This window comes from Lytechinus variegatus, chromosome 2 (genome assembly GCF_018143015.1).
Source record: "Lytechinus variegatus isolate NC3 chromosome 2, Lvar_3.0, whole genome shotgun sequence".
NCBI classification, from domain to species: Eukaryota; Metazoa; Echinodermata; class Echinoidea; order Temnopleuroida; family Toxopneustidae; genus Lytechinus; species Lytechinus variegatus.
The window spans coordinates 41572634-41599215 of NC_054741.1; the positions used below are offsets into that span (position 1 = coordinate 41572634).

The 26582-nt window shown below is 40.8% G+C and overlaps 1 protein-coding gene across 1 annotated transcript in view; it reads left to right on the plus strand.

Annotated features, from left to right (window-relative positions):
• LOC121408106 (phospholipid-transporting ATPase ABCA3-like) overlaps positions 1-26582 on the plus strand; it is a 292368-nt gene that overhangs the window by 158023 nt on the left and 107763 nt on the right. The window contains exons 16-18 of the mRNA XM_041599444.1: positions 1131-1314; positions 1879-2001; positions 11942-12058. Of these exons, the coding sequence (XP_041455378.1) occupies positions 1131-1314; positions 1879-2001; positions 11942-12058 (424 nt within the window). The remainder of the gene's footprint in view (positions 1-1130; positions 1315-1878; positions 2002-11941; positions 12059-26582) is intronic.

Below are 26582 nucleotides of genomic sequence, written 5' to 3' on the forward strand. Positions count from 1 at the left end.
TTTGATGATAAGGGAAACTTGGGGTATACTGCTCTTCAAAGCAAGATTTTCGTCATGCTAGTCATGTGTGAAGTTTAGGTCACATGAAAAGGTCAAAGGTTAATAATGGATGAGTGAACTTTGACATTGTTGGAGGTATCAACCTTGAAATGTTTGATAACAAATGTTATGCCTTTGAAATATCATAAGTTTAAAAATACATGGATCTATTTCTTGAAACTTGGATATAAGAGTAATCAAGTATCACTGATGATTTTGCACAATTTTCAGGTCATCTGATTAAGGTCAAAGGTTATTTAATAGTCTTTTTATAATTTTTAGAAATTATTTTCAAAGTAATTGCTGTAATTTATTTTCAAAGTAATTGCTGCTATTTTTAAATTGCATAATGCAGACAAGACTATCAGAGGTGTTCCACTTGTAATGGAGTTCTGATTAAGTGCTTGTGTGTAGTTTTGGCCATATCTGCAGCAAACAATACATGTATGTTGCATCACTATGACTACATGTACATGTTCCTGAAAATACCTCATTTGTTACTGACAAGTGTGGTAAATGTTCCTGACAACCATCCTGTAGAGTTGGCATCTCTGTTTTGGCATGGATGAAGTCTGCCAAATCATATTTTAATTCAATTAAAGTTTATTGGTGACTCTACTATGTCTTTCCTGCAAACTTTGTCTTTCTTTTTTATACGCCTGTCTCGATGGGACCTACATGTATTATGGTATCACGCTCGGTGTCCGTTAACTTTTCCTTTTAAACACGATAACTTCAGTTTAACTAAACCTAAGCTTGTATAATTTGGTGTGTTTGATACTAGCATAGATTCCAGGAAGCGTATGAACTTTGAGGTCAAGGTCGCATCTTACCCTGCAGTCCTTGTAAATGTGATAACTTGAGTTTAGATTTACCTAGGCTCATATATTTTGGTGTGTATGATACTAGCATAGATCCTAGCAATTTTTTTTTATTTTGTGGCCATAAGGTCAAAGGTGAAGTTCCACCTTCCACTTTTCTTGCTTGACCAATATCTCCATTTTCCACTTTACTGGTGGGCATATTATGTGCTTGCCTTAGTGACACTCTCTTCTTATTGTCTGTTAATCTTTGTCCTTAATGATTTTCAGTGAGGCCATAGACTGTTCAGTTGGAGCTAATTCTTCTTCTGTTGCCATGGATACTGTCTATCTCTCCAACTACATCCTTGGAATCGCTGATACTCAGAACTTCTTCTATGACAATGTAGCATCCTATGTACTATCTACAACCCCAGCAGGAAAGACCAAGCTCACCATTGGATATAGCAACCAGGTATGATATGTGTTCAGTGCTTTACTTCTCAGGAATTTCCAGTAGTTTTGCCAGGTTTATGTCAAAAAATGTCAAAAATAAAGAAAACTTAAGATAACTTTTAATAAAATTCTTCATGCCTTTATTTGTTTGTTCGCTCACTAGCAATATTAAAAACAGTTAGAATTGAAAATTAGAATGAATAATTAATCTCCCTAACAACTCATTTAAAAAGAGACATGAAAAGCAATCTTCACATATTTCAGGACTTTTTAGTGTTCCTTTCAGGATATGAAAAGTGGAAGCACTGAGGAAAAATAGGGTAACGGTCTGGGATCCATTGTCTAATTTTCAATCAATGGTAAATATCATGGTAACTAAATACAACAGTCAATCACAACCAAGGTTTTATTTGAAGATACCTTGAAAAGGCACATAACCATCATTGAAGGTTTTGTGCAATGGGGCCATGGATGAAAATTCTATCCCAGTAGTACATGAAATGATGGTATTGTGGATGTGACCGATCTAATGACTGATTGACAAAACTTAATTGATGGCATGATTTCTTTCTCTCGCAATCAGGGATTACATATACCTGCTGAAGCACTGAATGGTGCTGCTAACATCCTGCTACAATACTTCACCAATGAGAGTTATACCATAGAAACCATTAATTATCCTCTTCCTAGGAATGCACAAAGTCAGGTGAGATGTAATGCTTTCATTAAACGATTCTAAATACAAACCCAATAACAATCCATTAAAGTCTGTTCTGTAGGTCAGCATAACTAGTACATGTGAAAGTCTCCACAGTATACTTCTTAAATTATGCAAATAACATGCAGTATAATTAGAATTTTGATAATAACGAAGTACAAGTTGAAGAAGGTTAGCATATTTCCTGGTGCTTGGCAGTGAGACCACACAAAAAAAAAAATCAGTGTAATGTTACATTCAAATGAGGTATGGTACCTTATGAATAGGCAAGCCTGCAGTACCACTCATTTTTCCAAATGGTAAATTGGCCAGCCAAAAGAGGAAACCCCAGTATGTTTGAAAATCTAGTTTTAAACAAAAATTGATGAAATTATGTTCAAGAAACTGTTTATCCAGGTGCATTGATCCACATGTCAACATGACTCGACCAGACATGAAAAAGCCACACATTGATACCTGTAATTGTAAGTTGCTCTGTGATTATAGGGATCATCATTAATAGTAGTAAAAAAAAAAATCACAGACCTGTTAAGAAAGAACATATCAAAAGGGAAAAGTTCCCTAAGCATGACCAACTTGATTATGGATATTCAGTGGTGCTGAAAAAAAGTTAGTGAACCCTGCCAGTAAATGAATATATTCAAAATGGTCAAGTTCTGCCATGTTTTCAATATTTAATTGTGAAGTGATAAAATACAACATTCAATAAAGTTTGTTTTTCTGAGCTCGCCAAACCATCACGTGAAACTCCCGTTTGAATAAAGACCACAGTTCAGACTGCAAACTGCGGTCGAATACCCCATTTTTCATTTGAAAAATCTCAACAACATTTCCAACCCGTTAAACCCATCTTGGCCAGGTAATCCCCTTGTCTCAATTTCACCACCACAGGCCGTGGTGGTGAGCGTTGAGCCAAGGATGAAATGATAAACAACAGCTGGGCTATTACGTAAGACTTGTCTGCCTGTAGAAGGACCTTCGGAATGAAATTATTGTTTTCGATATTAATCACGTTTTCAAATGCATATTACATTCAGACATCCAATATTAGTCCATTTTCAATTTCGAACGAAGAAAATCGACCTCGAAATAAGGAAAGTAAGCGAATAAAAATTCTGGTATGCCTAGCATGGAGGGACCGCGATGCATCCCATAGTTTCTGTCCGTCCAGCAAGAAAATATGGGATGCATGCTGTTCACTCGCGCAATGATACAGTCCTAACGTTCGAAAAAAAGAAGTAATGGCATACCAACATACAAAGTATAATAATCAGTATAATAATCATGCGGCTGATATGCAAACAAATATGAAATCATCATTTTTTTTTCATTTGGCAAATGCAGGTTCTTTAGAGGTGTAGAAAGGGGGTGGATGAAGAAAAATAAGTCTAGAAAGAAAAAAAAATAAGACAGCCAGACAGAAGGAAAGAAAGAAATAGAGAAAGAAAGAAAGTAAAGAAGGAAGGAAGGAAGGAAGGAAGAGAGGAAGAAAGAAAGAAAGAAAGAAAGGAAGGAAGGAAGGAAGAAAGGAAGAAAAAAGTTGCACTTTCACCGCGTGTATACATGGAACTCCATAGTAGGCTCTAACTACACACATTGCAATCCATCGTGTGTTGCCCCCTGCTGTGACTGTCTATGCTGCGAAGTGTTATCTCCGGACCGAGGTCAAGAAACAGGTGTTTCTATGCTTAAATTTCACGCTTGGGGCAATTAGGATTTGAAGTACTTGGAGAATAGGATTGATGATAAGGGCATAGACCCTACCAAAAATGGTCCATGATAAGGGAAACTGGGGTATAGCTGAGCTCAAACAGAGATTTTCGTCATGCATTGTAGTGTTGTTGTCTACATTAAATACTTAGCACGAATGAGTGCATTTTGTGGTGGGGTTCAGTAGCTTTTGAGCACAGCTGTATTTAGCAGCAAGTATCTGATGATTAACAAAAAAAAAATCGATTTAGCGTAATTATTATAATTGTTATTGTCTCGCCTACATAGCAGACCATGACTATAGGCACCGTTTTTGTCTCACCTGCGAAGCAAAGTGAGACTATAGGCGCCGCTTTTCCGACGGCGGCGGCGTCAACATCAAATCTTAACCTGAGGTTAAGTTTTTGAAATGATGTCATAACTTAGAAAGTATATGGACCTAGTTCATAAAACTTGGCCATAAGGTTAATCAAGTATTACTGAACATCCTATTAGAGTTTCATGTCACATGACCAAGGTCAAAGGTCATTTAGGGTCAATGAACTTAGACCATGTTGGAGGAATCAACATCGAAATCTTAACCTGAGGTTAAGTTTTTGAAATGTCATCATAACTTAGAAAATATATGGACCTAGTTCATGAAACTTGGACATAAGGTTAATCAAGTATCACTGAACATCCTGCATGAGTTTCACGTCACATGACCATGGTCAAAGGTCATTTAGGGTCAATGAACTTTGGCCGAATTGGGGATATCTGTTGAATTCCCATCATAACTTTGAAAGTTTATGGATCTGATTCATGAAACTTGGACATAATAGTAATCAAGCATCACTGAAAATTTTGTGCAAGTTTCAGGTCTCATGATTAAGGTCAAAGGTCATTTAGGGTCAATGAACTTTGGCCGAATCAGGGGTATCTGTTGAATTACCATCATAACTTTGAAAGTTTATTGGTCTAGTTCATTGAACTTGGACATTAGAGTAATCAAGTATCACTGAATATCCTGTGCTCATTTCAGGTCACATGACCAAGGTCAAAGGTCAATGAACTTTGGCCGAATTGGGTGTATCTGTTGAATTACCATCATAACTTTAAATGTTTATGGATCTGATTCATGAAACTTGTACATAAGAGTAATCAAGTATCACTGAACATACTGTGCGAGTTTCAGGTCACATGATCAAGGTCAAAGGTCATGTAAGGTCAATGAACTTTGGCCATGTTGGGGTTTTTGTTGAATAACCATCATATCTCTGTAAGTTTATTGGTCTAGTTCATAAAAAGTGGTCTAGTTCATTAAACTTGGACATAAGAGTAACCATGTATCACTGAACATCTTGTGCGAGTTAGAGTAGTATTCATAGTCAGCACTGCTGCTATATTGAACCGCGTGATGCAGGTGAGACGGCCAGAGGCATTCCACTTGTTTCTGAATTCCGAACTAAACCTACTTAAATAAGTGATAGAAGAAATGTAAATTTTTAACCAACGACGGCGACGGCCATTTTAAGTGCTATCTTGGATTTGCCAGGTACTCTGGAGTTCTTTTATTTAATCTAGCCTGTATCAATAAATTTGTTTATTATTATGCTGCAGACGGAGGTCACATGGTAAGGTCAAAGGTCATTTTCAGGTCAACATTAAAGTTTACGTGCAAGGCTCTTATGACAAGTGTTATTCCATCCCAGTCATTTCACAATTAAGTTTCAATGTAATTCTCTTGAGTGCCCCCCCCCCCCCGGATATTTATGGAACTGCAAGAACTCCACTACATCAGACTGTAGTTATCACCTGTGGCCTGTAACACAAAGCTTAGTAATGATCATAGAACGTTATTTTACATTTGATTCTGTTGCCTACAATGTACAATCAATCGTAGAAATCAAGCGTATGATTAATAGCTAACCTTTGTGTTATGGGACCCAGGTATAGAAATCAGGAGTGAGCTTTATAGACCTGCATGCTATACATGCCAGGCTGTATAGCTGGTCATGGTACTGCAACAACTCCACCTCATCAGACCAGTGGCGTAACAGGGGGGGGCAGCTGCCCCCCCCCCCCCCGGCGGATTTCAACAGGAAAAAGAAAAAAGGGAGGGAGAAAGAAAGAAAGTGAAAGGGGAAGGAAGGGAAAAAGAAGAGAGGCAAAGGAAAGGGAAAAGAAAACAGATTTTTTTGTTGTTTTTTTAAATGGAAAAGGAAGGAAAGCGGGAAAAGGAACTAAAGAACATTTGAGAAAGAACAAATCATTCCGAAATAGGCCTATGTACATGTAATGCAATAACATGATGGGAAATTAAAAGATGACAAAGTGGCAAACAATGGCCGGAAACGAAGGTACACCGTAGAATGCCTTAGTCAAAGGCCAAATTGGAAAACAAAGGAAAAAGATTAATAACACGACCAGGCTGCCGAGGATTGAAAATAAAGAGCGGGGAGAAAGATGGACAGCACGCAACATTGTGCTATAAGCTTGCTAAATTTTATGCAAATAAGCTACCAGGGCTTTGTCCCAGACTCCTCGCAGTAGGGCTCTTCATCTATAACCTTCATCAAAGGGATCTATAACACCCCATGTAGGGACCCTTCTTTCAATCACTGACATACAGGCGGGGGGGGGGGGGGGTGTCTTGGTTCCACATCCAAGAGGAAATAAAAGAAATTATAGGAAACAACGTATTGCGAAATGAACGGAAACAATGATGTGTTATTTGCTGAATATAATGGAAAAAAATCTATCACATAATGAGAATGTAATATCAATAGACATTTTTTTTTCCAGCTCAATTTTCTCACTGGGGACTTTTTACAAATTTCCTACATTGCTATGTTTTGCCCCCTCAAAATATTTGGTTCAGCTGGGTTGAATAAATGTGTAAAAGCTATATTCTGTATATACCCACGATTTGATTAGAAATAGCGGCAATCTGAGAGGTTTAAATGGCTTTGATATCAAGAAGATCCAGGGGCTCCGCCCTGGACCCCAACGGCATAGCACTGCCGTATATCGGTATGGAAGGGTTGGACCATGGCCACAAAAGTTCTACAACCAAGAACAAAAAAAAGGAGGATAGAAAAACAAAGGAAAACTGTAAGATTTTATTTACTGAATATATAACACAGAATATCTTAAACCTAGATTCTCATGAAAAGGTGTTTTTTTTATCGTTTGCTCGTTAAGCAGCTTTTTAGTACATGCGCCATACTGCGCCCCTCGGTTTTTTGTACCCTTCAAGCTACTGCTGCAAAAAATCCTGTTCTCAATGGCGTACAGACCACCAAAATGGAATGGAAAGAGAGAAGATTGAAATGTTATTCTCTGGATCAAAATCTATCACAAAATTGGATTTTTATATTAAAATGTCATAAAAAATTTGCTCGCTCAATCAAAACTTTTTTATTCATTTTTTTGTCTTGCCCACCATAGGTGAAGGCGAGACTTAGGAATCCAAATGTCGTTCGGCGTCCGTCCGTCACAAACCTATAATGACACATAACTCCCAAACCGTAAGTCGCTTTTCAACCAAACTTGGATGGTAGATGGACTTAGGGGACCTGCATGATATGCTGCAGTCGGAGGTCATATGGTAAGGTCAAAGGTCATTTTCAGGTCAACGTGAAAGTTTACATGCAAGACTCTCTTATGACACCTAACTCCGCAACTTTAAGTTGCATTTCTACCAAACTTGGATGGGAGATAGACTTGGGGGACCTGCATGTTATGCTGTAGTCGGAGATCACATGGTAAGGTCAAAGGTCGTTTTCAGGTCAACGTTAAAGTTTACATGCAAGACTCTCTTATGACACCTAACTCCACAACCGTAAATCGCTTTTCAACCAAACTTGGATAGTAGATGGACTTGGGGGACCTGTATGTTATGCTGCAGTCGGAGGTCACATGGTAAGGTCAATGGTCATTTTTCAGGTCAACGTTAAAGTTTACATGCAAGACTCTCTATAGTCAGGCAGCATATGTCATCTACTTCGAAAAATTGGCTAAGTCTGATTTTTCACTTTTATGTGATTGGTGATATCATAAGGAACAACTTCCAACTTGGTGACAAATTTCTAATGGTCATCTTGACCATGTGAGGGGTCAAAATTGGGTCAATAGGGGTCAATTTTTGGAATTGCCCCGATTGTGTTAAGTCATATATCGAATTGTTTGTCTGGCTATACTGAACAAAAAAGTGTACACAACTATATACTCTTGACCTCCCATTAAAAAGTTATGCCCGGAAATATCAAGAGGTCAACGAACTTTCGTTACATTGTATATTTTTATGGCAAATTACACTGAAGGTGATAAAAAGCTAATATTTTCGTTTTTTTCTGTTTTGCATGTGTGTACTTTTTTATTTTTCATTTTAATAAGTTCATCTTCAGAAGTCGTTATCCAGAAGATATTAAGGGTCAAGACAAGGTCAGGGAAAGGTCAAGAGGTCAACAAACTTTCATTGGTAGCCAAAATACACTATAAAAGCGGTTTGAATTTAGAAGTAGGTTCTTCATTTTGAAAAGTCTCTAAGAAGACATTATCCATTAGATAAAAAGGGGGTAGAATGTGCTCATTTAGGAACAAAATAGATAAACAGTGATAGACGTCGAATAGTTTGAGTGTGGTATCATGTTTTATTGCAGGAATACCTTGAAACGACTTGACAAATCCTATAAAAAATCAAATCATCTTCATGACGTTATAAGTGCAACCAGCTCTTTCCGAGTTGCTTGATTTAGGAACTCAATTCAAGTTCTTTTCATTTCCAATTTACCGATCTTTGATATGTAAAGAAACATTTCATCCATTTGTTTGTACAGAATATTTTAATCAACAGAAAATATTGTCATGTACTGGGGTATATGTTCTTTTGTCGTTTTTTTTCTCCTACTTTGTGAACTACCTGGATGTTGCCAGAAAGAATAATCACATCAAATTTCATTGAAGTAAACCACGGCCATGCCGCAGCGGGCGGAGGTTGCAGCGGTCCCCAGAATTTGTAAAAGAAAATTGCATATTTTTTTTTACTAAAAGATACATAATAATTGACCAAAAGTATGCACGAAATCTATAAATTTCTCTTTACAATATGCAAAAGCGGCCCCGATGATTAGCTCAGAACAGCACAACACCAGAATTGTGTAGTCCTTCTTGGCTCCAGAGATCGAGTAATGGTCAGAATATATCACATCAGCATAATTGACATACACTTCTACAATACGCATGCCTGCATGATGTTGCCTCTTTGTCAGTAATAATATAACCGTCACACATTTTGAATTAAGCAGCAATTGGAGCCCAACTTATAATATCATCCTCAATCCTAAGTTAATCCAAATGAAATGTTATGCATCTTTCTTAGGAGCTGGGGCACTGGTCAATCGATGTTTATTCTGTTACATAGTATTACACTTATACCCTACTACAGTACAATAATTTCTGTTGATTGAAATATTCTGACAAAGCAATGAAGGAAATGTTTCTTTACATATCAATGACTAGTAAATTGAATATGAATTGAACTTAAAATTGATTTCCTTAAAAAAAAACACACTCGGAAAGAGCTGGTTTCACTTATTACATCATGAAGATGATAAGGGCACAAGGGTTTGTCACGTTGTTTCAATGTATTCTTGCAATACCATGATACCACACTAAACGCATTCGACGTCTATCTCTGTTAATCTATTTTGTTCCTAAATAAGCATCTTAATTTATTTAATGTTATAGATACAGACTTTTCAAAATAAACAACCCTTAAAAAATGAGACTTCTACGATTCTAGTCGCTTTTAGGGTATTTCAGCTACATGTTGACCCTTTGACCTTTCCCTGACCTTGTCTTGACCCTAATATCTTCTGGATAAGGACCTCTGAAGGTGAACTTATTAAAATCGAAAATAAAAAAGTACAAACATGAAAAAGAAAAGTAAGAACCCCCCGGAAAATAGCTTTCTTAACACCTTCAGTGTAATTTGCCATATGTACAATGTAACGAAAGTTCGTTGACCTTTTGCTATTTCCGGTCATAACTTTTTTTACGGGAGGTCAAGAGTATATGATAGTGTACACTTTTTTGTTCAGTATAACCAGACAAACAATTTGATGTATAACTCGACACAATCGGGGCAATTCCAAAAATTGACCCCTATTGACCCCATTTTGACCCCTCACATGGTCAAGATGACCATTAGAAATTTGTCACCAAGTTGAAAGTTGATCCTTGTGATGTCACCAATCACATAAAAGTGAAAGATCAGACTTAGCCAATTTGTCGAAGTAGCCGGTAAATCATGACATATGCTGCCTGACTACTAATGACACCTAACTCCGCAACCGTAAGTTACTTTTCAACTAAACTTGGATGGTAGATGTACTTAGGCGACCTGCATTTTATGCTGCAGTCGGAGGTCACATGGTAAGGTCAAAGGTCATTTTCAGGTCAACATTAAAGTTTACGTGCAAGGCTCTTATGACAAGTGTTATTCCATCCCAGTCATTTCACAATGAAGTTTCAATGCAATTCTCTTTCGTGCCCTCGCAAATCACAATATTTCTTGTTATTTTCATAAGTGGGCGAGACACAAAATTGCTTTTGCCTTGTTTTAAAGATAAATTCTGCTCGATATGCAATATCTGACCCTCTCAAACTTGTCGCCTCATTACACCATTACGCCTCTTCATACCATGATATGACCGGGAAATTTTTTACTCTTGCCCCCACCGTGGCCACCGACCCGTGTTACGTGCTGCATCAGACTGTAATTTACCAGCTGGTTTATGACTCAAGGGTGAGCTGAAGGCCCACATGCTATGCCTGTCAGGCTGTATGGCATTTTGCTATGAACAATATGCATGTATACAACCATACCACCACACATGGGGGTATAGATTTTAATTCAACAAGGCTGTTGGTTCAGCTGGGCTTCTTTGTTGGATTCGGTACCCCTGCTCCCCGGGCTGGTAGTGGTTGTAGTATAAACGCTGCTACATGTATGCTATCATTTCACTGTACTAATAGACCACACTGCTGTGAATCTAATTATAGGGTCCCATACCTCGTTTGAATTTTTAATTACTTTGAATTTCTTTTGTGTGGACTCAATTTCTAGAACCAGGTAATATTGCTAAATCTCTGAAGACTTGTACAAATATTGTGTAATAGAATCACACTATCAGTGCATTTATCTTCAGCACCTGAAAATCACATTGATGCAGCACTCACACTAGAAGAAACATTACTGATATGTGTGACATTGAATACGTCTGACATTCTAAGGTGTCAAGAAAAGTCTATATTAGGTAAGTTGTTTAATGTCTGATTCGATATGGATAATATATTACTTTAACCCTAAATAGACTGGGCTATTTTGATGCCTAAGAAGACTGGGGGGGCTGATTCAGCCCCCCCCTATGATCTCGGCCGCCGACCGCGCGATCGCGACGAAAATTGGCACGCGCGTTACCCATGGCATAATCTACACGACTGTATGATCAAATTCTTCGAAAAGTCTCATAATTAATTAATTATGCTAATTTATGCGTAAAATCAAAGATTTGCTCTAATTAACTAAATAAGGCTTCCAAATTGCTAATTTTTTATTCACAGACTCTTTGTAGGACTCTGATTAAATGTATTGAAAAAAAAATTCAATATCGCATTTCTTTTCTTATGTATTTTATTGTTTTTAAAATCTCTTATGTATTTCTTTGTTTTTCGACAGTTTGTTTTCGATTGTTTTTTCAATGGAAATCGTCTGCGACTTTATTCTGACCATAAAAATGATAAAATTAATTGAGTTTGATTAGTAAAATTGGAAATAATGATACATTTATGAATTTTGGCTAAAAACACAATTTGCATTGGATTTGTACACAAATTCACGTTTTTGAGCAATTTTGGGTCTACATGCACTTACGAAATGTTGCGTAATTTCGGAACCGCGTACCCGGGCATCGCGAATTTGGTCTCAAAAGTTGCGCAAGACTTGAAAGAAAAAAGTCATGGAACGGCGCAGTACCAGCTTATCGCGTTTCAGATTTATCGCGAAAAATGTCGAGGGGGGGCTGAATCAGCCCCCCCCCAGTCTTTTTAGGGTTAATTGGACATTTTTTTTGTGTCTAACTTTTACAGACAACCTGTACTGTAACAAATTTATCAGACACTTCATATTATGTTTGTCAATATTCCCCCCCTTAATTACCTTGTTTATCTGCAGGAGGATGCAGCAGTTGCATCTACAGAGGTGTTTTATTTTGCTCTTCTTGTTCTGTTTGGTCTGGCCTTTCTTACTGCTAGTTTCATTCTATTTATTGTCAATGAAAAACAAACCAAGGTAAGGGAATTCAGTACAAATGTAGGAGTTGAATTTTGCATAGAATATGGTGTCTTTATTCTAGTTTACCCTGTTTATATGTTAGCTTCTCTTTACTTTATTGAGAAACGTTTGAAGTTAACTTGTGAATAGAACTGCATTAGATCATATTAAAGCTTGATTTATTTCAATAACTGGGATACGTCCCTTTGAATATTGCTATTCATCCACATGAATGCCTAATCGAAGACAATAACACACACAAATTCTTGCACGGTGACCCATTTCCCTGACCCTAGCATTACACACACTTAATCAATCACGGCCTCGTCACGTCCTCTTTTCACTTCGTGTCTTAACGGAGTAAAGACGTTCAAATCTAATTTTCCAACATCAGAATATTTACATCAATAACTGGGATATACCCATTTGATTTGCTAGTTCATTACAATGAACCTGCGTGCCGAATATAGAGTACACAACTTTTCCTGCGTGCGCGCTGCATCTCCCTACCAACGCACTATCCCAAGATCATCGCGCAATTTGGCGTCCATTTCCTCTTTTACTTTCGCCTGCGGTCGAGTTCAGTCGCAAGCTAAGTACACTCTCAAAATTGCATTTCTGTTCTCCGTTTGGATACTCTATTGTGCAATTCTTCTCTTCAATCTTTTTTCCCTCATCTAAGATTGTTGTAAGATTATTCCGTTCCGCGGAGCTTCCGTGATATTTATTTCACGTTTCTTGTTCCTCTTCGTGAGTTTGTTTTTTTTAAGATACGTTTCTCAACAGGCGGGTTGTCTTCACTTCTCCGCCCCATAGCTCCGCGCCTTCCTGCTCGGGTGTTGCCTTCGCTCCTTTTTAATTCCTTTAATTCTTTTTATTCACTGACTTCTTCGTTTATACGACTCGTCGTGAATTTAATTGATTTATTTCTCCACAGATAGGTTCTGTAGGACGTCAGGAGCGTCGTATTTCAGCCTCGTTTCAAGTTCTTTGTCTCTTGTTTCGAGTTAGTTGATTGTCCTTTTGTTTCAATCAATCCTTTGTTCTTGTATTTATTAATTGAATTAATTGATTAATTAATTAATTGATTGATTCTTTTAATTCTTGACTTGCTCCTTTGCCTCGATTCAAGTTCTTTGTCTCTTGTTTCGAGTTAGTTGATTGTTCTTTTGTTTCAATCAATCCTTTGTTCTTGTGTTTATTAATTGATTATTCAATTAATTAAAAAAAAAAAAAAAGGAAGGAAGCCGTCTCTTGTCAGCGTTCGTCGCCTTTGACTCGGCCTTCCTTCTCGGGAAAGCTATCTTTGTTTTTCCCACCTTCCTTTTCAGGTCAGCTACCGGTCTCCGGACTTATAAAAAATTTTTCTTAAACTTCTTGTTTATAAAAAAAGAAAAAAAAAGAAAGGGAATCTTGTTTCCCTTTTTCCTTAGCTGATCCTCACCTCAAGAAAAATTATTTTTTCTTTTGAACAGGTGGACACAACAACAAAAAAAAAAACTTAGTGTTTTCTTCTTTTTAGATGCTTCCCCCCTTCCTTCTTTTCAGAAATTTGGCGGAAGCAGCTTCATGTTGTGATAATCAAATAATTAATTAATTAATTAATTAATTTTTCTAACGGACTTCAGGGACAGTGTCTCATAATAATTCTTAAATTATTACTGTTTCCTTTGTTCTGGGATTTTACTTGTATCATCCTTGTGAGATTTGTTTTGACTCTTAAAAGTCCGCTTTTTGAGGTCCTTGACTTCTGGGTTGGGGTTTATTACCCCCCTACCCCCTTGCTTCTCTGTTTTTTTATCTTACAACTAGATCACCCTGAAGAGCCTCAGGCAACTGCTGTTTCGGGGCCCGACACGGGGTCTTATCCCCCACCACAGGTAGTATAGATAGCAAGAACAGAGTCAGAGCCCCGTGGGCTTTCTAAGGGGTGGAACCGTGAACGCGCGTTCACGTGCCCCACTTAATAAGGGTGGAACCGTGGATTTGCGACCACGTGCCCGCACGGTGATGGCCAAGGCTTCCGTCCCGGAACCTGAACCTTATCGGGGAGCGTCGCACTAGTACAGAAAACGGCGACTCCTCTAGGGCTGTCAGACCCACCGGCCATCGGGTCACCTAAAGTCCGGGGGGAGAGCACGGGTCTCTCCACCCGGCAAAGAATAGGCTCGATGCCGTGTAAGACCCCTCTAGGGAGCGTCGGCAAAGGGCTACCAGCCCCTAGTCGGAAGAGGCACCTGAGTCCGACCGTGTCGGACTCTCAATTCAATCTGACGCCGTCAGTTTCGGCCGACGCCTCCTCGCTCGGCTAGCTCTCCCACGGGGAGAGCTAAGGAGAGGAAGACAGGCGCAGTCCAGCCTCTTGTCCCTTCTTCCGCTCCGGCGCCGGAGCAACCGAAGAAGAAGAAAAGAAGAAGAGGAGAACCACAGACGTAAGCCCCGCTCCGTCGGGCGGTCTGTCCTCTGATTCTTTTGATGGCCAGGCCTCTCAGCTTCTCAAGCTAATCTAGAGTGGCTTGCCTGCTTCAGCCGACGGTACTACCAACCGAGCGGATCAAGCAGACACCGGCCATCTAACACACCGAGGTGCCTCTAGCGATTCTCACGAACCGCCGGCCATCAAACAAATGGCCAGGCGTCGTAACCTCCTGTTACAACAAAACGCCCTCGAGTATCACGGATCTTATCCTCATACTCCCTGTCAGCTAAAACCGCCGTGTCCAGCACCGGGCAGGTCAAGCAGACAGTCGCCATCTCACACCTCGGAGAGTCACCGGCAATATCATGATTCGCCAGCTCACGCACCTGCAAGGGAAATTCCCGCTGATACACAGGTGCTATCGACATACGGGCGTCGCCTGCCACTATGTCACCAGACTCCCGATCATTGTACCCTCTTCTGCCCCCCGGCGGGGGCCGCACAGAAGAGGAAGAACAAGAAGAAATTCTAGGTCGCTAACCCCGCTGTGCGGGCAGACCTTTCCTTCTGATTCTTGTGCCGACGGCCAGGCGACGTAACTTCATGTTACAACAGAACGCCCTCGAGCACCACGTATCTTCATCCTAATGCTCTCTGTCAGCTAAAACCGCCGTGTCGAGCACCAGGCAGGTCAAGCAGACAGTCGCCGTCTTGCACCTCGGAGAGTCACCGGCAATATCATGATTCACCGGCCCACGCACCTGTAAGGGAAATCCCTGCTAATACACAGGTGTTATCGACATACGGACATCGCCCTCCATTATGTCACCAGACTCCCGATAATTGTGGGTCAGGCGTCGCAACTCTCATGCTGTTTCATACTCCCATGAGCAGTGCGGGTAATTCACCCACGCTTCATATCAGCTTCAGCCGCCTTGCAGCACTGTGCGGCTCAAGCAATCACCTGTCCTCTCACACCGGGCATTTATTGAAACGCTGTTCACCTACACGGTGACCCCCGTTTCTATGCAGGTGCTTCCGACATACGGCTTTCAAGCATCAATATGTTGGCAAGCTCTCGGTGACCGACGGCTGGACGTTGCATCCGTTCAGGTTGCATCTATGCGTCCCCGAGCATTACGGGTTCTTACCCTCGTGTTCTCCGTCATTATAAGACCGCCGCGGTCTTATTGCAGCGGATTGAGACTTCTCTCGCCAACCTGCACTCCAGGGAGCCATTCGGTACTCCCGAATTCGCCCTCTACGTCAAACTCACGTACGGCGACGACTCCTTTAGCGGTAACTCTCTCCATTCTACCCCCTAAGCGGGCCTGTAGATTGGAGGTAAGAATCTCTTACATACCGCATGCCGCACTTCTCTCGTGAGAATGTTTGGCTGCTTTTGAGAGGGCAACCTATCACGCCCGCGGACCGTCCGCCCAGGCGACGGGACCGTCGGTTTCTGGCCTGAACCTCACTTTCTATTCGAAAGTAAGGGTGCCCTGTCTTACTTAGCTCCTACCCTTGCAAGGTCAGAGTCAGGGCTAGTACAGACACCCGTCCTCCAGCGATCGCCGCTGAAGAGAGGGCGACTCCGATATGAGCACCATCACCGCTCAGCGGTATGTCTCACTACCTCATAGCTCTCCGAGCTTATGAGTATGTATATCGGATCTGAATGTCACGGCAATTAAAAGTTCTCCTGTGCTTAGTAATCGCTACGCCTTCACCACCCGGTGCATTATGGTTATGTTAACCTATTTGTCTCGTATTCGGGCGGCTCGTTCGAGCCCTGCCCGAGCTGCCATCACCGGTCTTCCCCCCGGACACCGCCGGCAGCACCCGCACCGAATACCTGGAGGGAATCAGCTTTTCATATGCTAGATATCCCTCCTGTTGACATTCACAGCTGTTCCCCGAGTCTTTCCCGGTCGGGTAAGCATCATCTCGGAGGAAAGAAACCGCCGTACATCTCATGAGATTGTTGGCTATGTACGTGCGTTCAAGCTTGTTTAAAGCCCCAGGCTTCTCTGTCGGCATTCTATGCCTACTTTCTGGGCACACCCACCGTACCGAGTTGGCGAGTTTACACCAAACTGTACGCCGCCAGACCATCAGTCGAGCTCTAACAGTCTATCTTATAGACTGCCCTCTATGTGGGTCAAGCTTGCGGGCGTCTCCGCCGTTTCCTCCTTGTGTGGAGTGGTCTACGGTGGATGTCTTACCGTGCCCGTTTGTTGAATCGTCTTCTTATTTAGAAGCTTTTTCACTCAGCACACTCGAGTCGCCTCGCATGCTGCTTTCATCCTCCTTCCATGCAATGCATGTGGCCATGGTCACCGCGCGACCGAGGATGATGTATCCGTGGATGGATGTATGCTTATGCCTACCTAACCACGATCACTACGACCCGCTTTCTCTTGGGCCGTCTGTGGATGAGTCTCTCCATGTAAGTGATTTACTTCACTGGAGATCTTCTTTTAGAAACTTAGATTCTCATCCCCCGCTGCTTAGGGCGTCATTTTTGCCGCCCCCCGCAGCTTTTTTGGAACTCCTTATCTTCCGATATCGGACTGTTCCACGCTGCCGGCGCCGGCGGTGCTTGCTCTTACGATCACCTGAGAGACCAGGCCTTGTGGCTGTTTTCATAAACAACTGGTCCTCACCGCAGACTGATGGAAATTTTTGTGATTACTTTCCTCAAGTCTCCTTACTCCTTCGCTTGTTTCTTCAAGCGAGGACATCGACACTCTTAGCCAGTTTCCGTCCCTAACTTGATAGGACAGGGCCGTTGCTACCTCATTCGATTCCGTTGGGAACGTAACTGTTGAGGTATCATATCTGGCGATGTCTGTTCGTTTAGAGCATCTCTTGATTGTCGTTTACACGTAAGATCATGACAGAGACTTTTTCGCCAGCTCCCTCTGGCGTACGCTGCTGCTGCTAGGGATTCCCCCGCCCAGCGGACATCCATCGCAGCCTAGCCTTACGGGCTCTCTCAGCGATGGTGGCTTGAGCCAAGCCACCTCTTCCACCGCAGGTGCTTCAATCAGTATGGGAGAAAGGGGATCCTGAGTTCTCTCTCGATCACTCGGTCTATCACACTTTTGTTGTGATGTGTACCGCGCTGTTTCTCTGACACGCCCGGTTGAGCTGTTTTGACCAGACTGCTCTATTCTACATAGGCAGCAGGTCCGCGACATTTCTTATTAACAGGATGGCACTCAGTCGCTTTCTCGACTCTTGACTGCCTTACGAGTGGTTTTTTTCTTAAACCCTACTCTCCGTCGTTCCTGGTCCCCTTCGGACCGCTAGTAACGTTCTGCCACAGCTCTCTATCAGAATTCTGCAGATGTTCTGCCCTCACGCATTTGAGACAGATATCGAATTCTGGGCGCCTTCTCCCACGCGGAGGCTTCTGAGATATCTCGCCTTCTCAGATTGTTCGATTGATCATTTACTGAGCCTTAAAAGCTTCAGTTTTCCGATCACGATTCTTGTTGAAATTTTCAACAAATTCCGAATCTTACGTTCTAGTCAGCTGGTGATGTTCTCCTGACACTAGGCCGAGGGCCCATGATACTTAGTATCATTCTTCTTGGGCTCTTTCTTGGAATCGTCGTTCACGACTTCTTGAGGTCCGCCTTTTGACGCTCCTCTTTCCTTCACTCCTTGCTCTTAAGGACTTCTTCACATGAGGCTTTATTGCCTCCCCTGTCCTTAAGACAATGGCCTTCGTGTCTTCATCTCCCTATTCTTACGCACTTCTTAGTCTAGACATGCCTCCCTTCACGTTGAATCCGTGTTGGTCTAGCAAATCAAATGGGTATATCCCAGTTATTGATGTAAATTATGAAAATACTTACCATGATTTTCTTATTTACGAGATAACTGGATATACCCATTTGATTTGCTAGTTCATTACAATGAACCTGCGTGCCGAATATAGAGTACACAACTTTTCCTGCGCGCGCGCTGCATCTCCCTACCAATGCACTATCCCAAGATCATCGCGCAATTTGGCGTCCATTTCCTCTCATGAGCCTGCGGGCAAGACATGTTGTCACACAAGGCGAGGGGTAGGAGGGAGGGTTCAAATGGGTATATCCAGTTATCTCGTAAATAAGAAAATCATGGTAAGTATTTTCATATTTAATACTTGGAGACTCTTTAATGGCATTCTTGTTTTTATATGGCTCATTTTGTTGTTATCTGAGTCTAGGTTTAGCACACTAGTGTGAGTTTTCATGTAATTTTAGACCCTTTTGGTCTTTTACATTTGAGCTAGTTTTGCCTTCACACGTCGCTCATATGGATGGAGAGCTCGATAGAGCTTCTCCCCTATACCTCTTGTGTGCCTATTACCTTGTGTTGATAATGCTTTGAGCGGCGCTGGACTTGTAATTTTTTCCTTCGTTAATTTTCGTTAATTTTCATTCTTCCTCAGACGGTCTCTATTGTCTATTAATTAGCGACAGACGGTCTCTATTGTCTATTAATTAGCAATAATTATGTTGTCTAAATTGATTTTTTTTTTTAATAATTCAGCCGGGCTTCCCTGTTTTGTTGACTCCTGCGAAGCCTCTTTTTAATTAATTATTGTCATGTTTCGTGCAATTAATTTTGAAAAAAAAAGAACATTGTTTTTTTTCTCTCAGTTCTTATTTCTGTCTTCGGACTTAATTTTTGTCTCACCTGCGAAGCAAGTGAGACTATAGGCGCCGCTTTTCCGACGGCGACGGCGGCGGCGGCGGCGGCGGCGGCGTCAACATCAAATCTTAACCTGAGGTTAAGTTTTTGAAATGACATCATAACTTAGAAAGTATATGGACCTAGTTAATAAAACTTGGCCATAAGGTTAATCAAGTATTACTGAACATCCTATTAGAGTTTCATGTCACATGACCAAGGTCAAAGGTCATTTAGGGTCAATGAACTTAGACCATGTTGGAGGAATCAACATCGCAATCTTAACCTGAGGTTAAGTTTTTGAAATGTCATCATAACTTAGAAAATATATGGACCTAGTTCATGAAACTTGGACATAAGGTTAATCAAGTATCACTGAACATCCTGCATGAGTTTCACGTCACATGACCAAGGTCAAAGGTCATTTAGGGTCAATGAACTTTGGACGAATTGGGGATATCTGTTGAATTCCCATCATAACTTTGAAAGTTTATGGATCTGATTCATGAAACTTGGACATAATAGTAATCAAGCATCACTGAACATTTTGTGCAAGTTTCAGGTCACATGATCAAGGTCAAAGGTCATTTAGGGTCAATGAACTTTGGCCGAATTGGGGATATCTGTTGAATTCCCATCATAACTTTGAAAGTTTATGGATCTGATTCATGAAACTTGGACATAATAGTAATCAAGCATCACTGAACATTTTGTGCAAGTTTCAGGTCTCATGATTAAGGTCAAAGGTCATTTAGGGTCAATGAACTTTGGCCGAATCGGGGATATCTGTTGAATTACCATCATAACTTTGAAAGTTTATTGGTCTAGTTCGTTAAACTTGGACATTAGAGTAATCAAGTATCACTGAAAATCCTGTGCGTGTTTCAGGTCACATGTCCAAGGTCAAAGGTCAATGAACTTTAGCCGAATTGGGTGTATCTGTTGAATTACCATCATAACTTTGAAAGTTTATGGATCTGATTCATGAAACTTGTACGTAAGAGTAATCAAGTATCACTGAACATCCTGTTCCAGTTTCAGGTCACATGATCAAGGTCAAAGGTCATGTAAGGTCAATGAACTTTGGCCATGTTGGGGTTTTTTGTTGAATAACCATCATATCTCTGTAAGTTTATTGGTCTAGTTCATAAAAAGAGGACATAAGAGTAACCATGTATCACTGAACATCTTGTGCGAGTCAGAGTAGTATGCAAAGTCAGCACTGCTGCTATATTGAACCGCGTTATGCAGGTGAGACGGCCAGAGGCATTCCACTTGTTAAGAAGTTGGTCCTGCTTAATTAATTACCTTAATTATTAAAGTTGAATTAAGAAGGGGGTGAGTTTCCATAAATATTGGTACCACACACAATATATAGTATATATTAGTTCAAACAGATAGCATGTCACAAAAATCCTCTGCCTTCTGGATATTTTGCTTTGAAAGTCTATGAAATTAGCCACCTGTCAGAGCCCGAGAGACGAGTGTACAGAAAAATCACTCTGAGTGTGACGTCACCGGGGGAATTTAGTATAAGAGGTGCCCGGGTGTAATACAGAAATGCTATGCAGAGAGAGAAAGATGATTTTAAAGAAAGATGATTTTATTTTTTTCAAAGCAACTCAAATCAAACAAAGAGGAATCATATGTACAAATCTTTCCCTGTATAAAAACAGTATGAATAACTATCATGAACTCTTAAATCATGATGTACGATTGCAAACAGTGAGTTATTGAATGATATTTTCACTATTTGTCATTTATTTTATCACGATGTTCGATCAAGTGAGTAGCTGGAAAGTAAATATGTCATGATAACACGTCTGCTACGTTATCGACTGTTGAGAAGTTCTCGATCAAATTCCATATTATTCGCCTTGAAATTATTCTTTTAGTGTCTATGGTATCATTCTGAGGAAATTTACATAATTGGAATAATAGCACGGCCATAAATATACTTTTAATCATTTCCTCTTTGCAAGTTCTCCGGCTCGCAGATACAACTTCAACTGCAGTTTATTCCATTATGACTTGTTTCGCCACGGACACAGTCCCGAAAGAAAACAAGGCATTAAAATCGTCTAAAAATCACTACAAAGAAGAACAGTTTTAACAATGTTGGGACATATTATTGACTGTATGTCTTTGAATAATTATTACTTCCTTTCAATATCGTTCACATAAGATCAATAGCGATAAAATGAAGTTTTGACACAAAGGTAAATATGAAGGCGTACGTGCATAGTACACAAACGAGCCTGTCTTGTTTACTACACCAGGACCGAATACCCCGGTGACGTCAAAGTCTCGGTAGGCATTGCAGGAGCGAACTCAGGGAAAATGGGTAGGGATAAATCGTTCAAATTCACTATTTTGAAAAAAGAAAATGGGGGTCGATTCACCTCTTAGAGTTTAGGGGGTTGTAAAGTTGCTATTAATATAAATATCTCAATATTTGGAATCGTCTTCTTCAACTTTAAAAAAAAAAGGGAATCACTCCTGAGACAATGTTAAACCTCTTGAACGATGGAATCACTCATGCATGCAATGCACTCAAAATGCAATGGGCCTAACAAAAACTGTATGACCATTGCACGAAAATGTGTTCGTGGCACTCCAGTGGATGCACAGATATGTGTTCATGGCACATTAGGAGTTAAACAACTGGGTTCTCGTCACGGACTTTTGGCAATATTAGTGATTATTTTCTTCACGTCGTTCTACTCCTTTGCCCATTTTTCAGGCGTGGACATAGATGCTCTTAGCCAGTCTCCCGTCCCTAACCTTGATAGGGCAGGCCCGATTGTTACTTCGCTCGTCTGGTGACGACACGGCCCTTCTGACCAACATCTTTTAGATTGTCGGTTACACATGCTTTGACAGAGGCATCTTTTCGCCAGCTCATCTCTTGCGTACACTCGCTGCTACTAGGGATTCACCCGTCCGGCGGACATCCATCGCATCCTAGCCTTATGGGCCCGCATGCTGTTGATGGCTCGGGTCAAGCCACTTCACAACACTCCCTCTCCCGCCGCGGACGCTGCACCCTCGGGGGGAGCAATTTTAGTATGGGAGAGGTAGGGTCTGGGGTTTATTCTCAACCGCTAGCTCTATCACACATATGTATGTATGTTCTTATGCGAGCCGTGATCTACTTTCCCGGACACTTCCAGTTGAGCTGATTGGCCAGACTGTACTATTCCGCATAGACAAGAGGTCCTTTGTGTTTCTTTAATACTGGCAGGAAGGCGCTCATTTTTTTTTTTCTAGACATGTTTGGCTGCCCTCCGAGTGGTTTTCTTCAACCTGTATTCTTCGTCGTTCCAAGCCATTATCGGGCCGCTGGAAACGGCCTGCTACAGCTCTCTATCAGAATCTGCAGGTGGTCTGATCTCAAGCATATGAGACAGAGATCAGCTTCTGGGTGCCTCTCACGGTGGGGGGCATCTGTTATGTTTGCATTGATACGGCTTGGCTTATTTTTGTCTCACCTGCAAAGCAAAGTGAGACTATAGGCGCCGCTTTTCCGACGGCGGCGGCGGCGTCAACATCAAATCTTAACCTGAGGTTAAGTTTTTGAAATGACGTCATAACTTACAAAGTATATGGACCTAGTTCATAAAACTTGGCCATAAGGTTAATCAAGTATTACTGAACATCCTATTAGAGTTTCATGTCACATGACCAAGGTTAAAGGTCATTTAGGGTCAATGAACTTAGACCATGTTGGAGGAATCAACATCGAAATCTTAACCTGAGGTTAAGTTTTTGAAATGTCATCATAACTTAGAAAATACATGGACCTAGTTCATGAAACTTGGACATAAGGTTAATCAAGTATCACTGAACATCCTGCGTGAGTTTCACGTCACATGACCAAGGTCAAAGGTCATTTAGGGTCAATGAACTTTAGCAGAATTGGGGGTATCTGTTGAATTCCCATCATACCTTTGAAAGTTTATGGATCTGATTCATGAAACTTGGACATAATAGTAATCAAGCATCACTGAACATTTTGTGCAAGTTTCAGGTCACATGACCAAGGTCAAAGGTCAATGAACTTTGGCCGAATTGGGTGTATCTGTTGAATTACCATCATAACTTTGAAAGTTTATGGATCTGATTCATGAAACTTGTACATAAGAGTAATCAAGTATCACTGAACATCCTGTGCGAGTTTCAGGTCACATGATCAAGGTCAAAGGTCATGTAAGGTCAATGAACTTTGGCCATGTTGGGGTTTTTTTGTTGAATAGCCATCATATCTCTGTAAGTTTATTGGTCTAGTTCATAAAAAGTGGACATAAGAGTAACCATGTATCACTGAACATCTTGTGTGAGTTAGAGTAGTATTCAAAGTAAGCACTGCTGCTATATTGAACCGCGTGATGCAGGTGAGACGGCCAGAGGCATTCCACTTGTTATCCTTAAGCCAGTGAGTCTCGACTTATGGGCTGATATAAGCCCTATCTTTGCCTTCTCGGAATGGACTATCGATCATCTACTGAGCCGTACAAAGTTCAGTCTGTCTGATCGCGTTTCTTGTCAGATTTTTCGACAAAGTCGGATCGTTTTTTGTCTCACCTGCATAGCAGAGTGAGACTATAGGCGCCGCTTTTCTGACGGCGGCGGTGTCAACATCAAATCTTAACGTGAGGTTAAGTTTTTGAAATGACATCATAACTTAGAAAGTATATGGACCTAGTTCATGAAACTTGGCCATAAGGTTAATCAAGTATTACTGAACATCCTATTAGAGTTTCATGTCACATGACCAAGGTCAAAGGTCATTTAGGGTCAATGAACTTAGACCATGTTGGAGGAATCAACATCAAAATCTTAACCTGAGGTTAAGTTTTTGAAAGGTCATCATAACTTAAAAAATATATGGACCTAGTTTATGAAACTTGGACATAAGGTTAATCAAGTATCACTGAACATCCTGCATGAGTTTCACGTCACATGACCAAGGTCAAAGGTCATTTAGTGTCAATGAACTTTGGCCGAATTGGGGGTATCTGTTGAATTCCCATCATAACTTTGAAAGTTTATGGATCTGATTCATGAAACTTGGACATAATAGTAATCAAGGATCACTGAACATTTTGTGCAAGTTTCAGGTCTCATGATTAAGGTCAAAGGTCATTTAGGGTCAATGAACTTTGGCCGAATCGGGGGGTATCTGTTGAATTACCATCACAACTTTGAAAGTATTTTGGTCTAGTTCATTAAACTTGGACATTAGAGTAATCAAGTATCACTGAACATCCTGTGCGTGTTTCAGGTCACATGACCAAGGTCAAAGGTCAATGAACTTTGGCCGAATTGGGTGTATCTGTTGAATTACCATCATAACTTTGAAAGTATTTTGGTCTAGTTCATTAAACTTGGATATTAGAGTAATCAAGTATCACTGAACATCCTGTGCGAGTTTCAGGTCACATGATCAAGGTCAAAGGTCATGTAAGGTCAATGAACTTTGGCCATGTTGGGGTTTTTTTGTTGAATAGCCATCATATCTCTGTAAGTTTATTGGTCTAGTTCATAAAAAGTGGACATAAGAGTAACCATGTATCACTGAACATCTTTTGTGAGTTAGAGTAGTATTCAAAGTCAGCACTGCTGCTATATTGAACCGCGTGATGCAGGTGAGACGGCCAGAGGCATTCCACTTGTTATCCTTAAGCCAGTGAGTCTCGACTTATGGGCTGATATAAGCCCTATCTTTGCCTTCTCGGAATGGACTATCGATCGTCTACTGAGCCGTACAAAGTTCAGTCTGTCTGATCGCGTTTCTTGTCAGATTTTTCGACAAAGTCGGATCGTTTTTTGTCTCACCTGCATAGCAGAGTGAGACTATAGGCGCCGCTTTTCTGACGGCGGCGGCGTCAACATCAAATCTTAACGTGAGGTTAAGTTTTTGAAATGACATCATAACTTAGAAAGTATATGGACCTAGTTCATGAAACTTGGCCATAAGGTTAATCAAGTATTACTGAACATCCTATTAGAGTTTCATGTCACATGACCAAGTTCAAAGGTCATTTAGGGTCAATGAACTTAGACCATGTTGGAGGAATCAACATCAAAATCTTAACCTGAGGTTAAGTTTTTGAAATGTCATCATAACTTTAAAAAATATATGGACCTAGTTTATGAAACTTGGACATAAGGTTAATCAAGTATCACTGAACATCCTGCATGAGTTTCACGTCACATGACCAAGGTCAAAGGTCATTTAGTGTCAATGAACTTTGGCCGAATTGGGGGTATCTGTTGAATTCCCATCATAACTTTGAAAGTTTATGGATCTGATTCATGAAACTTGGACATAATAGTAATCAAGGATCACTGAACATTTTGTGCAAGTTTCAGGTCTCATGATTAAGGTCAAAGGTCATTTAGGGTCAATGAACTTTGGCCGAATCGGGGGTATCTGTTGAATTACCATCACAACTTTGAAAGTATTTTGGTCTAGTTCATTAAACTTGGACATTAGAGTAATCAAGTATCACTGAACATCCTGTGCGTGTTTCAGGTCACATGACCTAGGTCAAAGGTCAATGAACTTTGGCCGAATTGGGTGTATCTGTTGAATTACCATCATAACTTTGAAAGTATTTTGGTCTAGTTCATTAAACTTGGACATTAGAGTAATCAAGTATCACTGAACATCCTGTGCGAGTTTCAGGTCACATGATCAAGGTCAAAGGTCATGTAAGGTCAATGAACTTTGGCCATGTTGGGGTTTTTTTGTTGAATAGCCATCATATCTCTGTAAGTTTATTGGTCTAGTTCATAAAAAGTGGACATAAGAGTAACCATGTATCACTGAACATCTTGTGTGAGTTAGAGTAGTATTCAAAGTCAGCACTGCTGCTATATTGAACCGCGTGATGCAGGTGAGACGGCCAGAGGCATTCCACTTGTGTATCATTGGCAGCTATCATTCTGCCTTTCTGACCCTGTTGTTTCGGTTACATTTGATGTATTCCCAATTAAAATCTTACAAGACTCTTGAGTTTTTCTTCTCAAGCCTGGAGCTCGTATTGGTTTAGTCCGTCATGGTGCCTGTCGGCCGTTCTTGACGCCTGACTTACTCCTTCTTCAGTTGGTACTTGGGCATCTTTTGTCTGCTTATCAGTCGAGATCCCCCTTTTTTCCATTTATCTGTAACCAGAGGTGTAGCTTCGTATACTTATGCATCACTCCCGGACATTTGGCGGGATTTGCCAGGATTATGTGTTACTCTAGAATCAATCATTCACATCTGGTCCTATGGAGTTCCCTAACTCCCTTCAGATCCCTTGCCGTCTGGAAATAGGATCTGGTGTCCGGGTCCTTGAAATGTTTTTCGATCAGACAATGTGGTTCCACTGTCGATTCAACACTTGTCCTTGTTTGCTAAATTTCAGCGCAGCGTCTTGCTACTCT